This window comes from Eptatretus burgeri, chromosome 6 (genome assembly GCF_056783735.1).
Source record: "Eptatretus burgeri isolate ZD-2024b chromosome 6, Ebu_testis_v1, whole genome shotgun sequence".
NCBI classification, from domain to species: domain Eukaryota; kingdom Metazoa; phylum Chordata; class Myxini; order Myxiniformes; family Myxinidae; genus Eptatretus; species Eptatretus burgeri.
This window is the reverse complement of record NC_140966.1, coordinates 114,155,812-114,172,859: the sequence shown is the minus strand read 5'-3', so window position 1 is coordinate 114,172,859 and position 17,048 is coordinate 114,155,812. Positions and strand designations below refer to the sequence as shown.

Below are 17,048 nucleotides of genomic sequence, written 5' to 3'. Positions count from 1 at the left end.
GTTGAAGATGGAGCCGCCAGGCAGGAGGAGAAGAGGAAGGCCAAAGAAGAGGTTCATGGATGCGGTGAGGGCGGACATGCGGGTGGTTGGAGTGTCAATGGAAGATGTGGAGGATAGAGCGAAATGGAGACAGTTGGATTGCACCAAGGATCGACTCTGAGCCCTTTCCTGTTTGCAATGGTGATGGACAGGTTGACGGATGAGATCAGACTGGAGTCTCCATGGACCATGATGTTCGCGGATGACATCATGATCTGTAGGGAGAGTAGGGAGCAGGCTGAATAGAGCCTTGAGAGGTGGAGGTACGCACTAGAGAGAAGGGGAATGTTAGTCAGTAGGAGTAAGACGGAGTACATGTGCGTAAATGAGAGGGACGGTGGTGGTATGGTGCAGTTGCAAGGAGTTGAGGTGGGGAAGGTGGATTGGTTTAAATACTTGGGATCAACTGTCCAAAGTAACGGAGAGTGTGGGAGAGAAGTGAAAAAGAGAGTGCAGGCAGGATGGAGTGGGTGGAGAAGAGTTGCAGGAGTGATTTGTGACAAAAGGGTAGCTGCAAGAGTGAAGGGGAAAGTATATAAGACGGTAGTGAGACCAGCTATGTTGTATGGTTTGGAGTCGGTGGCGCTAACAAAAAGACAGGAAGCAGAGCTGGAGGTGGCAGAGTTAAAGATGCTGCGATTCTCGTTGGGAGTGACGAGGATGGATAGGATAAGAAATGAGTGTATAAGAGGGACAGCGCAGGTAGGACGGTTTGGAAACAAAGTGAGAGAGGCGAGATTGAGATGGTTTGGACATGTGCACAGGAGGGAAACGGAGTATATCGGGAGAAGGATGTTGAAGATGGAGCCGCCAGGCAGGAGGAGAAGAGGAAGGCCAAAGAAGAGGTTCATGGATGCGGTGAGGGCGGACATGCGGGTGGTTGGAGTGTCAATGGAAGATGTGGAGGATAGAGCGAAATGGAGACAGTTGGATTGCACCAAGGATCGACTCTGAGCCCTTTCCTGTTTGCAATGGTGATGGACAGGTTGACGGATGAGATCAGACTGGAGTCTCCATGGACCATGATGTTCGCGGATGACATCATGATCTGTAGGGAGAGTAGGGAGCAGGCTGAATAGAGCCTTGAGAGGTGGAGGTACGCACTAGAGAGAAGGGGAATGTTAGTCAGTAGGAGTAAGACGGAGTACATGTGCGTAAATGAGAGGGACGGTGGTGGTATGGTGCAGTTGCAAGGAGTTGAGGTGGGGAAGGTGGATTGGTTTAAATACTTGGGATCAACTGTCCAAAGTAACGGAGAGTGTGGGAGAGAAGTGAAAAAGAGAGTGCAGGCAGGATGGAGTGGGTGGAGAAGAGTTGCAGGAGTGATTTGTGACAAAAGGGTAGCTGCAAGAGTGAAGGGGAAAGTATATAAGACGGTAGTGAGACCAGCTATGTTGTATGGTTTGGAGTCGGTGGCGCTAACAAAAAGACAGGAAGCAGAGCTGGAGGTGGCAGAGTTAAAGATGCTGCGATTCTCGTTGGGAGTGACGAGGATGGATAGGATAAGAAATGAGTGTATAAGAGGGACAGCGCAGGTAGGACGGTTTGGAAACAAAGTGAGAGAGGCGAGATTGAGATGGTTTGGACATGTGCACAGGAGGGAAACGGAGTATATCGGGAGAAGGATGTTGAAGATGGAGCCGCCAGGCAGGAGGAGAAGAGGAAGGCCAAAGAAGAGGTTCATGGATGCGGTGAGGGCGGACATGCGGGTGGTTGGAGTGTCAATGGAAGATGTGGAGGATAGAGCGAAATGGAGACAGTTGGTCCGCTGTGGCGACCCCTAACGGGAGCAAGCCGAAAGAGGAAGAAGAAGAAGATATATATATATATATATATATATATATATATATATATATATATATATATATATATATATATATATATATATATATATATATATATATATATATATATATATATATATATTGTTGCGAATCTGGAAGCCATGAGCACACAACATACAGGTTCTTTAGATCAGTTATATCGGTAAGTACATGTTGCCAGTTAGAGTCCCGTCCCTGGTCTAATGGGTAATTAAATGTTCCTGCGCTGTGGAGTTATTTTGATAGGGTTTTCTTTTATTTTTCAACCAACATCAACGCCGACCACACCGCATTTCCCTCACCTTCACTTCGCTTCCTTCACCTCGATCTGGCCGACGTCATGATGGGCGGAGTTCAAGGAGGAGTCGCGCGGCGGCCCTCGACCGATCAGCGTGCAACGAGTTGGGTGACCGTCGCCCGGCCAATCAGATCCCCCGACAGGAGGAAAGGGTTCTGCGTGACGTCACCACGCCCCCGGGCCAATCAAGAAGCTTGCTGCCCGTTTTGGCCAGTGAGAAAGATGAAGAGTGATTTTGAATGCCAAAACCAGCCAGTGAGAGAGGGAGGGTCACGAGGAGGTGCCCCCCCTCTCTGTAGAGGGGGGGGGGTGTATAATTATAGGCGCTGTCTGTGCGTTTGTGCTTGTTCTGGGTCTGGCGCGGTCTGCGTGTTCGTTGTTGTTCTGGTCCTGGCAAGTAGTGCGCGCATGGGTTCTGGTTCTGGTTCTGGCAAGAAGTGTGAACATCTGCGCGCAGGACGATTGAGTTCTAAAAGCGTCTGCGCACGGAGTGGTCGGTTCCAGAATGGGTCTTCTCCTGCCAGCTTTCGCCCTGCCGACTTTGTTCACCTGGATCGTCTGGATTCTGCTGGGGGTCCAGTTCTGCCTTGAGGACCTGGTCCTTGAAGACTGCACGATGTGGACAGGTCCGAGATAGGCCTCAATAAAGACTATTTGGTCCGATCATTTTGGGTGTGTGCATGTGTGTGTTCGTCGCACCAGTCAGATAAGTAGTGAATGGTATAAGTGCTTTTTGCTTGTATATACGTGCATTTATTAATATTCGGTGTAACTCTGCTCTTCATTATTGTGAACCCAATCATTATTGTGAACAAATACCCCGATTGTTAAATGTTTCAGCTCGTTCGTGTCTATTCCTTCATTGACTGAGCATGCTGCGTGTTGGGAAATTAGCCAGGCCGTTGCTGTTGTAATGGGATATTTGGGACCGACGGATCTCGGCGATCAAACCGCTCGGATCGCACGTGGTTCGAGTACGCTAAGCGGCTCGTTCCGCACGGGAGCCGTCGAGGGTGAATTTCCCCAGTAGTTTGGACCACATGGGTATTTAGGTAAATTGAAATTGGCAATCGACCCTACCCCACGTGGCCGGTCTATTGGCGAACTTCGGTCCAATAAGGGACCCGTACTCTTCGGACTCCTCCAAAGAAGTACGATCTAAATTCCGGGTGATCGGTCGAGCCGACTCTGCAGCTCCATCTAGCGGTCGTGCTGGCGGCCGACGCCCAGCCCGCAACAGTATATCCAACTTAGTATTTCCAATGTTAAAATGAAGCTGCTCTGCTGCTCAAGAGAAGGACACTTTGCTACTGGCACCTATTGTCTGATGGTAATTAAATAACTCCCAAAAGGCGATTGCAGCAGACGCCTTGTTGTCCAATGACAATTATATGACAGCATAAAATGGAATGTCGTATTTTTAGAATCTGGTTACTCACTGGTGAACTGAAGGTGTGATCAAAGTAATAGGCTTGTGTCTCCATTCACTCGGCCTCTTCATATTGAGTCTTAACTTTGTTGGTACCCTCTCCTCACGGCTGGCATCGTATTCCCAAACTGCAATCATGATCTGAACATGTCTATCACCCTTCCCTCCCAAAGTGGCCATGTCTGCAGTTCCCTTTCTCATGCTTACCGACCCCCACCCCATTTACCCTTGCCAGATGTTTAGCTCTCCCATGACTTTTGCACTCCAGAATGGTATGAAAACAATTACTCTGTACATTTTGGAGTGAAAGAGGATCGTGTTTGTTATTGCTTGTCTTGTTATCCTTTTTCCCATGTGCATGTTTGTTGTTGTTTGTAATTTGATGTGTGATGTTAATTAATGGTTCCAGACACCGAAAGAGAAGAACTGAATTTCTTCCACACCTCCAAGAGGCAACTTTGAAAGAGCAACATGCATTTATGGGAAAGACTGCTCACTATGTGCATGTGACAACAATATCCCAAACACTCCACAAGTCTGCCCTGTACGGTTGGGTGACAAGAAGGAAGCCATTACTTTTTTTTTTTTAATCCCACATTCAGTCCCGTTTGAGGAATGCAAAAAGCCACTCTGGAGATTCTGAAGCCGTGTGGCAAAGAGTGTTGTGGTCTGATGAAACCAAGATGGAACTCTTTGGCCAAAATGCAAAACGTTACGTTTGGTGCAAACCCAACACAGCACGTCACCCAAGGAACACCATCCCGACTGAGAGGCTTGGTATTGGCAGCATCATGTTATGGGGATGTTTTTCATCAGCAGGGACTGGGGCACTTGTCAGATATGAAAACGACCCGAAGCACACAGCCAAAGCCACACTGGAGTGGCTAAGGAACAAAAAGATAAATGTCCTTGAGTGGCCCAGTCAGAACCCCGACAAAAATCCAATCAAAAATCTGTGGCATGACTTGAAGATGACAAGGAAATGATGTGCAGGAGGAGGCCATTGAGCCCATCATGTTTGTGTCACACCAATACCAGATTCAAGAAATCCATTAATTCCCCTTCCCTTCGTGTGCAGTCTTTTTTGTCTGCTGGTTGCATCATTGGTTAGGGGCGCAGATGTGCCGCTGATGCAGTGACCCTATTGCCAGTACACTGGTAGTCATTTCACCGACCTCGGAAGGCTGACAGGCTGAGTCAACCCACTGGTGTTAATTCAGCGGAAAACAACGCTTGAACTCAGGACCCTTGGATCCGAAGCCACCACCCTCACCGCGAAGCCAACACCAGGTTTTAAAGATTGCTGTCCATCAACGCTCCGCATGCAACTTGACTGAGCTTGAATAGTTTTGTACAGAAGAATGGGCAAATATTGCCCAATCAAGGTGTGCAAAGCAGGTGGAGACCGATCCCAACAGACTCACACCTGTAATTCCTGTCAAACGTGCTTCCACTAAGTATTAACTCAAGGGGGGGGGGGGGGTGAACACTTATCAAACCAAGATATTCTAGTTTTTTATTTTTCATTTATTTTCTGAAATTTGTAGAATTTGTTTTTCACTTGGATGTTGTGGGTCACGATGTGTAATTAAAGGTGGAAAATAATAAATCTGATATAATGTAATTTAATTCCAGGCGAGAAGGCAACAAAGGTTCAAAATTTTGAAAGGGGGTGTAGACTTTCTATAGGTACTCTGTCAATTACCACCCCCAGATCCTTCTCCCGTGTGACCTGCTCCAAAATTTCCCCTTGCATCATGTAATCTCTATTTTCGTTATTCTTACCCATCCCCAACACCTTTCACTTGTTTATGCCAATATTTTACCAAATCAATTAAATAGTCAATACATTCCTGAATCTGATCACCACCCCCACAGCTATCTGCTTTACTTCCAAGTTTTGTGTGATCTGCAAATTTGGGAAGCCTACTCTTCAACCGATGCCCAAATCGTTGATATAAATAATGAATAGTAATGGTCCGAGTGCTGATCCTTGGGGAAAGGTACCTCATTACTCGCATCCTCTCAGCCAGACATCCTCCCACTCACAACCGCTGATCTTTGTTTCCGATCAGGAATCCAGTTTACAATCCAGTTCGTGACTTGAGCAGTCAATCAGGAAACCCTCACCTTCACTGACAATATGATATGTGGTATCTTTATCAAATATCTTTTTAATGTCAAGATACACCACATCCACCACCATTCCCTCATCCACACATCCACCACCATTCCCTCATCCACACATCCACCAGCATTCCCTCATCCAAACATCCATCGCCATTCCCTCATCCACACATCCACCCCCCTTCCCTCCTCCACACATCCACCACCCTTCCCTCGTCCACACCCCCCGCCCTTCCCTCGTCCGCCCCGCCATTCACTCGTCCGCACCCCCCGCCCTTCACTCGTCCGCGCCCCCGCCCTTCCCTCGTCCCCGCCCCCGCCCTTCCCTCGTCCACGCCCCGCCCTTCCCTCGTCCACGCCCCCGCCCTTCCCTCGTCCACACCCCCCGCCCTTCCCTCGTCCACACCCCCCGCCCTTCCCTCGTCCACACCCCCCCGCCCTTCCCTCGTCCACACCCCCCGCCCTTCCCTCGGCCACACCCCCCGCCCTTCCCTCGTCCACACACCCCCGCCCTTCCCTCGTCCACACCCCCGCCCTTCCCTCGTCCACACCCCCCGCCCTTCCCTCGTCCACACCCCCCGCCCTTCCCTCGTCCACACCCCCCGCCCTTCCCTCGTCCACACCCACCCCGCCCTTCCCTCGTCCACACCCACCCCGCCCTTCCCTCGTCCACACCCACCCCGCCCTTCCCTCGTCCACACCGCCCGCCCACACCCCCCGCCCTTCCCTCGTCCACACCCCGCCGCCCTTCCCTCGTCCACACCCCCGCCGCCCTTCCCTCGTCCACACCGCCCCGCCCACACCCCCCGCCCTTCCCTCGTCCACACCCCCCGCCCTTCCCTCGTCCACACCCCCCGCCCTTCCCTCGTCCACACCCCCCGCCCTTCCCTCGTCCACACCCGCCCCACCCTTCCCTCGGCCACACCCCCCCGCCCTTCCCTCGTCCACACCCCCGCCGCCCTTCCCTCGTCCACACCCCCGCCGCCCTTCCCTCGTCCACACCGCCCGCCCTTCCCTCGGCCACACCCCCCGCCCTTCCCTCGTCCACACACCCCCGCCCTTCCCTCGTCCACACCCCCCGCCCTTCCCTCGTCCACACCCCCCGCCCTTCCCTCGTCCACACCCCCCGCCCTTCCCTCGTCCACACCCCCCCCCCTTCCCTCGTCCCCACCCACCCCCCCCCCCCCCCGTCCACACCCACCCCCCCCCTCCCCCGTCCACCCCCACCCCCCCCTTCCCTCGTCCACACCCCCGCCGCCCTTCCCTCGTCCACACCCCCGCCGCCCTTCCCTCGTCCACACCCCCGCCGCCCTTCCCTCGTCCACACCCCCCGCCCTTCCCTCGTCCACACCCCCCCCGCCCTTCCCTCGTCCACACCCCCCGCCCTTCCCTCGTCCACACCCCCCGCCCTTCCCTCGTCCACACCCCCCGCCCTTCCCTCGTCCACACCCGCCCACCCTTCCCTCGGCCACACCCCCCCGCCCTTCCCTCGTCCACACCCCCGCCGCCCTTCCCTCGTCCACACCCCCGCCGCCCTTCCCTCGTCCACACCCCCGCCCTTCCCTCGTCCACACCCCCGCCGCCCTTCCCTCGTCCACACCCCCGCCCTTCCCTCGTCCACACCCCCCCGCCCTTCCCTCGTCCACACCCCCCGCCCTTCCCTCGTCCACACCCCCCGCCCTTCCCTCGTCCACACCCCCCGCCCTTCCCTCGTCCACACCCCCCGCCCTTCCCTCGTCCACACCCCCCCGCCCTTCCCTCGTCCACACCCCCCGCCCTTCCCTCGTCCACACCCCCCGCCCTTCCCTCGTCCACACCCCCCCCCGCCCTTCCCTCGTCCACACCCCCCGCCCTTCCCTCGTCCACACCCCCCCGCCCTTCCCTCGTCCACACCCCCCGCCCTTCCCTCGTCCACACCCCCCGCCCTTCCCTCGTCCACACCCCCCCGCCCTTCCCTCGTCCACACCCCCCCCCCCCTTCCCCCGTCCACACCGCCCCCGCCCTTCCCTCGTCCACACCGCCCCCGCCCTTCCCTCGTCCACACCGCCCCCGCCCTTCCCTCGTCCACACCGCCCCCGCCCTTCCCTCGTCCACACCGCCCCCGCCCTTCCCTCGTCCACACCGCCCCCGCCCTTCCCTCATTCCGTGCTCACTCCCTTCATTCATTAGTTTATATTTATATAAATTGTTCCCAATTTGATTCCTCTGAAGGAATCTCCAACATCCTTCCTCCAACTCAAGTTGAACTGACTGGTTTGTAGTTACCAGGCATTGCCACATACTGCAATGTGATCGAGAACGTCTAAACCAATTAAAATCCTCCTTGTAAATGTTTCCCGAAGAAGGACACGTTCGGTAATTTGAAACATCCCGGTTTTCGAGTCGTGTGAGGACGGAACGGTCGTTGTTTCGACTTTCGAGTCTTCACGGCTCAAAGGTTCCAGGGAAATGGTCATTTGGACCATCACCGAACATCTTCTTCTTCCTCCGTCCACGGCCGGCTCCCCCTGCGTCGACTCCGATCCAAAAGGGTGACGTCATGCACAAGTCGCTTGAACGTGTACGAGATCGGGCTGTGTGCGCATGCGCAAGGAGGCGGGGCCCGCGCGGGGTTGTGGGGGGAGGCGGGGCCCGCGCGGGGTTGTGGGGGGAGGCGGGGCCCGTGCGGGGTTGTGGGGGGAGGCGGGGCCCGTGCGGGGTTGGTCAATCTGCGCGTGTCGAGCGATTTGCGCGTCTTCGTCGTTTCCATTGCGCTTTGAAATCCTCCTCTCATCGTTGTCCTCTTCGTGTCTCGTCGCCCCCTCCGTCCGGACCTGTCCGCGGTGACCCGGCACCCGGGGATGTGCTGACACCGAAGGTCGATGCGCTGTGTCTCCGCCGGGATGATCCTGTGGCCGCTCTTGTACCCTCTCGTGGTGCCTCTTCTGGTGAGCTAGTGCCGTGGAGCGGGTTCGCGGAGCATTTATTTCACCAGCTGTGAAACGATGATTATAACAAGTACAATTGTAAGATAATAGTAATCAAAGTACGACAAGCGATGTCCAACATTAGCAATGTGGTGTTCATTGTCCTCACGATACGATGTCCTCATGTGTCCCTGTACCGTTTCATTTGTCCGTCCCATTGTGGGACACGGCAGGTCGATTAACCCATTCCCGCGCTTTTTACAACGTGTTGTTAATGCGCGTGAATTATACGGATGACGTCATGTTAAGAACGCTCGCGCAGGAAGCAGCGACAAGGACACGAACGTGTCCGAGACAAAAGTACAAAACAGGCTTTGCTTGCACGACGAGGTGTGTCCGTATTGATCGGTCCACGACGATGCCCGGCGCCACGTTATAATAATAATAATAATGACATGAAATATAAATGGAGGAAATGATCGTGCGTCTTTCAGAGGGACGTGTCTCGAGGCTGTCTGCAGGAAAACTTCATTGTTCAAGAATGAGAACGACGGAGGGAAAAGGGAAAAGGGAAAAATGAGCAAAATCAATAACGAGGAATTTGAGATGCATCTCCAAGTACCGGGTGAAGAGGAGCAATTAGGAGCTCGCAGGCTCGGTTTGTAATCAGCACTCCGCAACATGCCACTCACGCACTTTGGTTAAGGATGGCAACGATCACGAGCATCAGGTCACATCCTCCATACATCCTCACATCGTCACATCCTCGGTACATCCACACATCCTCCACACATCCTCACAAGTCTCTCTCATCCTCACATCCTTAGTACATCATCACATCCTCCATACATCCTCACATCCTTAGTACATTATCACATTCTCACATCACCACATCCTCAGCACATCCATGCATCCCTCTCACAGCCTTGGTACATCTTCACATTGTCACATCATCACATCCTCCATACATACTCACATCCTTGGTACATCATCACATCCTCATATCATCACATCCGCAGTACATCCATGCATCCCTCTCACATCCTTGGTACATCCTCAGATCATCACGTCAACACATCCTCATATTATCACATGCTCCATATATACTCATAACTCTCTCACATCCTCAGTGCATGCTCACATCATCACATCCTTGGTGCATCCTCGCGCACTTTCACCCATCCTCACATCATCACACACTCACATTGCTCCATCATCACATCCTCCATACATCCTCGTATCGTCACATACACGGGACATCCACTCAACTCTCACATCCTTCGTCCATCCTCACATCGTCACATCCACGGTACATCCACACATCCTCACAACTCTCTCTCATCCTCACATCTTCAGATCCTCACATCCTCACATCCTCGGTCCATCCACACATCCTCCATTCATCCTCACAACTCTCTCTCATCCTCTCATCTTCAGAACCTCGGTACATCCCCACAACTCTCTCTCATCCTCACATCCACAGATCCTCACATCGTCACATCCTCGGTACATCCATACATCCTCCATGCATCCTCACAACTCTCTCTCTCTCTCTCATCCTCACCTCTTCAGATCCTCCCATCGTTACATCCTCCATGCATCCTCACAACTCTCACTCTCATCCTCACATCTTCAGATCCTCACATCCTCCTGACACCCTCACGTCCTTGGTACATCCTCACAACTCTCTCATGCTCACATCCTTCATCCTTCCTGACAACTCACTCTTATCCTCACATCCTCAGTTCTTCACATCGTCACATCCTCGGTACAACCAAACATCCTCCATCCATCCTCACAACTCTCTCTCTCTCTCTCTCAACCTCACATCTTCAGATCCTCACATCCCCACATCCTTGGTACATCCTCACATCTTCAGATCCTCATATCGTCACATCCTTTTTACATCTTCACATTCTCCATACGTCCTCACAACTCTCATCCTCACATCGTCACATCCTCAGTACATCCACAAATCCTCCATACATCCTCACAACTCTCTCATCCTCCCATCCTCCGTACACACTAACATCCTTGGAACATTCTCACATCTTCACATCGTCACATCCTCAGTACATCCACACATCCTCCAAACATCCTCACAACTCTCTCATCCTCACATCTTCGGATCCTCACATCGTGACATCCTCGGGACATCCTCACAACTCTCTCTAATCCTCACATCGTCACATCCTCGGTACATCCACATATCCTCCATACATCCTCACATCTTCAGATCCTCACATCGTCGGTTCATCTTCACATCCTCCTTTACATCCTCACAACTCTCTCGCATCCTCAGTGCATGCTCACATAATCACATCCTTGGTACATCCTCACAACTCACTCTCATCCTCACATCTTCAGATCCTCACATCCTCAGTACATCCACGCATCCCTCTCACATCCTTGGTACATCCTCACATCATCACATCCTCATATTATCACATGGTCCATACATCCTCACAACTCTCTCACATCCTCAGTGAATGCTCACATCACATTCTCGGTACATCCTCGCGCACTTTTACCCATCCTCACATCATCACACACATTGCCACATCATCACATCCTCTATACATCCTCATATCATCACATCCTCCAGACATCCTCACAACTCTCTCACATCCTCAGTGAATGCTCACATCATCACATTCTCGGTTCATCCTCATGCACTTTCAACAATCCTCACATCATCACTAACTTTGCCACATCATCACATCCTCCATACATCATCATATCATCACATACTCTGTACATCGTCACATGCACGGTACATCCACGCAACATTCTCACATCCTTCGTCCATCCTCACATCATCACATCCTCAGATGATCACATCCTCCATACAACCTCACAACTCTCACACATCCTCTCATTGTCACATCATCACATCCTCAGGACATTCTCACCTCACATCGTCACATCCTCAGTATATCCTCACAACTGACTCAATCGGTCAACTTCCCGACCCGGATCTCTTAAGTTTTTTTCCGGTTCCGGGTTTGGAGCGACGAGAGGTCTCCTTCGGGGCTCCCTGCTGACGTTCTCAAAGTTAAGTTTCCGGTCGTTATTTGTCCCGTTTTTACTGTTCAATTTTCTCTCCTACATGTTACTGTGTTCCTAGTTCGGTTTTGTTTCAAAAATCGTGCTATTTTGTGAGTATTTTTGTCGACGTTCTTACCTGGTGTTTGAGGCCTAGGCCTTGGCCTAGGCTTGAGGCCCACCGGTTCCATTCGGTGTTCGATGGTTTTATTTTTATTTTTTTTTTTCTCCCTATGACCTTCAATTTCTATCCTCCCAATTCCCTTCAATTTTCATCCTCCCCACTTTCCAAACATCCCCCATTCTCCCAACTCATCTCTTTCTTATCTCAAAAAAAATAAAAAAAATACCCAACAACAACAACAACAACAACAACACGCTCACCTTCTCCTGATTCTGCTTCTTCTTCTTCCTCTTAACTTCCGACTCGTCTTCTTCCGAGATTTTTTTTCTACACTTCCATGACCGAATCTGTTGAACTCTCTCAAACATTAATATTAACAAAAACGATCTTGTAATGCTTCAACTTCCTCTCTCAAACATGTGGTACTCTTAACTGTTTCATAATGCACTACTCTTCTGCTATTTTAACAGACTGCTCTCATTTCGAGCTCTCCTTCATTCCTTGCCTAAAAAATCCAACTATTACAGCGCTTCTTCTCTCAATTCTCTGAATTCGCCTTCATTGCATCCATCAAGAATTGTGTTAAATCGCATCTCTGACCTAAAACTTAAAAAAAGCCACAGTTTGCCATGGATGTTCGCTTTCCATCAGGTCAGGTATGGGAGCATGTGCCAGAACAGCGCGTCACTGCGTCCACTTTCCGCCGGTACTCCAGGGGCCTCCGTCTGGCCATCCCCCAGGCAGATGCCAGGCCCATCCCCATCTCCTTGAGATGATGGTCAACCTGCTGCAACCACGAGGAACGTGGTCGGCCCACTGGCCTCCTCCACTCATGAGACTCCCTCGCTGAGAGAATCTGGTGAGCAGGATCAGCGTCAGGAAAACGAGCCACATGTCCATACAGCCACAACTGACGCTCACGGACTATGCAGGTAACAAATCTCATCCGAGTCTCTCTCAGCAACCGCTCGTTGGACACAAAATCCGACCAGCGATAGCCAAGGATTCTCCGAAGAGACCTGGTACCAAAGGAATTAAGTCTCCGTCTCAGATCATTGGTCAGAGTCCAAGTCGCGCATCCATAGAGCAAGACTCGAAGTACCAAGGACCTGAAGACTCGGACTTTCGTCCTCCCGCACAGGTACCGGCAGCGCCACACCCCATGATCCAGTGAATCCATGACTCCCCAGGCCCGACCCAGACGTCTATTGACCTCTGACTCGCAGCCAGCAGAGACATGAATATCACTGCCAAGGTAAATGAATCTCTCCACGACCTCAACATCCTCACCACAAACAGACACAGACAGGACAGCAGCATCCAAGATGTCACCGAAAGCCTGGATCTTAGTTTTGACCCAAGAAACCCGTAATCCCAGCGGCTCCGACTCCTCATTCAGCACTTCGAGGACCCCAAAAGGATGTCTAAAGTCTCCGCAAAGATGACTGCATCATCTGCAAAATCAAGGTCCGAGATCTTGACATTCCCAAACGATGCACCGCAGCTTGATCTCTCCGACATCCTCCCTAAAATCCAGTCCATACAAGTGCTGAAAAGTGTGGGGGCCAGTACACACCCCTGACGAACTCCAGTAACAACTGGAAATAAGTCAGAGATGGTACCACCACACTTCACAGCACTCTCAGTACCAGAGTAGAGTTCAGACATCAGATCGATCAGTTTTGGTGGCACCCCACGAAGACCAAGACTCCTCCAGAGGACATCCCGATTCACTGAATCGAACACTTTACAGAGATTAACATAGGCTGCAAGCAGCCCCTGCCGTAACTCTCATCTGCGTTCGGTGAGGACACGAAGGGCAAGGATACGGTCAATCGTTGACCTCTTTGGTGTAAAGCCTGACTGCTCTGGATGCTGGTGCTCAAGCAGATGGTGGCGAACCCTATCAATAATTATCCGAGCAAAGACCTTGCCCGGCACTGAGAGCAGCGTCACCCCTCGGTAGTTGTTGCAATCTTGGCGATCACCCTTCCCTTTCCAGAGAGGGACAACAAGGCCCCTCTTCCAGTCAGTTGGGATGATACCTGTGTTCCAGGCAGAGCACAAAACTGCATGCAACGACACGAGTGCAGCACTTCCACCAGCCTTGAGAACTTCAGCATGGATGCCACAGATCCCTGGAGCTATTCCCCGTTTCAACTGGTTCACCGCAGCCCGTGTTTCCACAAGCGAAGGTGGACCACAGTTGATTCGAGGGTCAGCAACAGGGATTGTAACACCCTTGACGTCCAACTCGACAGCTGGGGGATCAGCCTGGTACAACCGCTCAAAGTAACCGGCCCAGCGGGCCTTCACTTCAGACTCCTCTGTCAAGAGCCTACCACTCTCTGCTCGAACTGCAGTGCTCCGAGGGATGGGCTTGGATGAACGCAATGCGCGAATTCCCCTGTAAGCGGGATGAGAATCACCTGTCCACAGGTGATGCTCTACCCCCTCGCACATAGGCCTCCTTGTCCACCCTCAGTGCACGCACAGTTTTATGCCGCAGCTCCCTGAACAGCTCAGCTCTGCCATTCAGCGACTCTGGTCAATGGTATCCAGTGTCCCTTGAGAGACAAAATTCTTCTTTGCCCTGCGGTGAGCTCCAAGACATCCACCGGCAACATCAAGGACGGTGGTCTTGAAGGCACTCCACAACTCTTCAGGACCCCCCAAAGCACCCAGACCCCCCAAGTGTCCACTCAGCCTGTTCGCAAACTCCTCAGCTACTCTCTCATCCCTGAGCTTGCCAACATCCAGCCTAGGCTGGGATGGTACCATTCTCCAGGATTTAAGGTGCAGCTTTAGAGTTGCTACAACAAACCTGTGGTCAGTATTGAGGAACTGAGCACTCCGGTAGACCCTGCAGTTCTGGATCATCCTCCAACGACCGTCAATGAGGACATGGTCAATCTCCTTTGCCACACCGCCAGCGTTGGAATACCAGGTCCAGCGATGAGCTTGTGGGCACTGAAACCATGAACCAGCCACCCTAAGTCCATGACTTCTTGCAAAGTCAATGAACTTAGTGCTATTCTGGTTCATAGTTCCTGACCCATGGGAACCAACACACACCTCATAACCATCCCTATCAGTTCCAGTCGATGCATTGAAATCCCCCAAGACTAGAAGTGTATCTCGTCTGGGGCACTGATCAACCACAGACTCGAGTGTGGCGTAGAATGCATCCTTCACGGTGAGATCACTCGCCTCAGTCGGAGCATAAACAGAGACCAGGGAAATGACACCTAAGGAGTGACGAATCCTTAATCTCATAATACGCTCGTTGACCAGTGTTATCTCAATTATCATTGGGGTCAGCTTATTGGACACAGCGACAGCAACTCCTTGGGTATGGTAACCATCAGAGCGACCAGACCAATAGTAGGTGTAACCACCCACCATTATCTCGCCGCAATCTGGTCTCCGAACCTCAGAGAGAGCTGCAATCCCGATGTCCAAACGCTTGAGCTCAGATGATAACAGAGACAGGTGATCATCCTCTCTTAGCGATAGGACATTCCAGGCACCCACCCGAAGGGACCGCCTCAGGTTAACCCAAGGAGACCGCCGTCTGGTGGACGACACCTGGGCACCACTCCGACACACTCTCCCGCAATCTGACCCAGGGATGTTACCCCGTGGTTTCCCTCCTATCATCAAAGATTGCGGGTCCCAAAGGCTTTGCCCCAATCCCGTCATCCGGTGAGCTGCCCTGCGAAGGGAAGCTGCACAGGAGGTACTCCCACGGAGTGGGTTTTCAGATTTTTTTGCGTTTTGCGGAATGAAGGGTTTTACGGTGGCCGGAGTGCAAATCCTGCCACCAACCTCCTCATAAAAAGTAACCCAAATGCAGGAGGACGTCCGCAGACACAGTTGGGCACTAGATATGGATGGCCGTTGGCTCACAAGGAGCTCCTCCGCCCTTTGACAGGTTTTGTTTTTAATCCTGCTGGGTGTCCATATCCAAACACCCTCCTCACCAGAAAACCTGGTGGGGGAGACGGTTTAGTCACCGACAACCCGACCATTGAACAGGTTAGTACAGGTTTACATGGTACCTGTAGCAGGTCGCAGATCGAACCTGACCTGACCTGCTTTCCATCAACCATTCTTTTTTTCCAACTTCAGTGCCAACTCACCCCTCACTCTCACTCTCAAAGCAACCATCCCACTCTTCTCCCTCCAAGCCTCCCTCTCACCTCTATCAAAAATTCCCCCCTCACCTTTCTCCCACCTTTCATCCCCCTCACTCATCCTTCTCAAAGTTTGCCCCCCTCTCATCCACCAAGCTGCCTCCCTCCAATGCCCTCTCACCTCCATCTCTTCACTCCACCTCCTCAAATCCTCAACTGCCTTCTTCCTTGTCTCTTGTCCCCTCTCTCCCCCAGCACCACAGAGCCTTTTCTCCTCCTCATTCGCCCCCTCCCCTCGCTATTCTGCAATACCCCACACTCTTTCAACAACCCTCCTTACCTCCCCCCTCATCCCTTGTCCTAACCTCCCCCTCTCTCTCCACCTCCTGCACCCAAAGCCTCCTCCTCTACCTCTTCATTAAAAGTGTGGATCTCAAATATCCGGGGCCTCGCTCAAACCTTTCAGATCTTTCCATACAGGTTGCCACTGACAAACCAGACATTATCTGCCGAACAGAAACTTTCCTCCCCCAAGACGTGTCTGACTCCCAAGTATCTCTCCCCGGTTACTCCCTCTTACGGTATGACAGACCTGAGCCTCGTCCTGGTGGAGGTGTTGCTCTCTTCATCAAAGACTCTATTCCTCACTCTCCATGCACTGCTCTCACTCCTCTGGCTTCGGCTTCCCCTCCACTCCCACCTCATGTTTATCTGTGTACTGTACCGTCCACCGAACAGTGATGACTCCATCTACACCTCACTATCTGAAAACATGGACCATCTTCTATCTTCTCATCCAAACTCTCTCTTCCTCTTATGTGGTGACTTCAATTGTCACCACGCCAGTTGGCTAGGTGTGAGTACCTCTCTCACCTGCCATGGCACCTCAGCAAAAGCTTTCTGTGACTCATTAGGACTGACTCAATCGGTCAACTTCCCGACCCGGATCTCAACCAATGGTGCTCCATCTCTTCTGGATCTGATTTTGACAAATTTCCCTGACAATATCTGCTGCTCTTCTTTCGCTCCAATCGGTTCTTCTGACCACGTGCTTGTCAAAGTGGACATCTCTCTGGCTGTTATCAGAGAACCACCTCACCGCCGTCGAGTCTGGCATTTCA

At 52.1% G+C, this 17,048-nt stretch overlaps 1 protein-coding gene across 4 annotated transcripts in view; it reads left to right on the top strand.

The window, feature by feature from the left end:
- LOC147025663 (receptor-type tyrosine-protein phosphatase O-like) overlaps positions 1–17,048 on the top strand; it is a 176,277-nt gene that overhangs the window by 33,255 nt on the left and 125,974 nt on the right. For 2 of the 4 annotated variants that reach the window (XM_085886870.1, XM_085886869.1), the window contains exon 1: positions 8,384–8,643. The exons of 1 other annotated variant lie outside the window; for it this stretch is intronic. In XM_085886870.1, the coding sequence (XP_085742996.1) occupies positions 8,578–8,643 (66 nt within the window). In that variant the 5' untranslated portion in view covers positions 8,384–8,577. Of the gene's footprint in view, positions 1–8,383; positions 8,644–9,262; positions 9,281–17,048 lie in introns of those variants that run through there. One more of the 4 variants, XM_085886872.1, reaches the window with a different exon arrangement.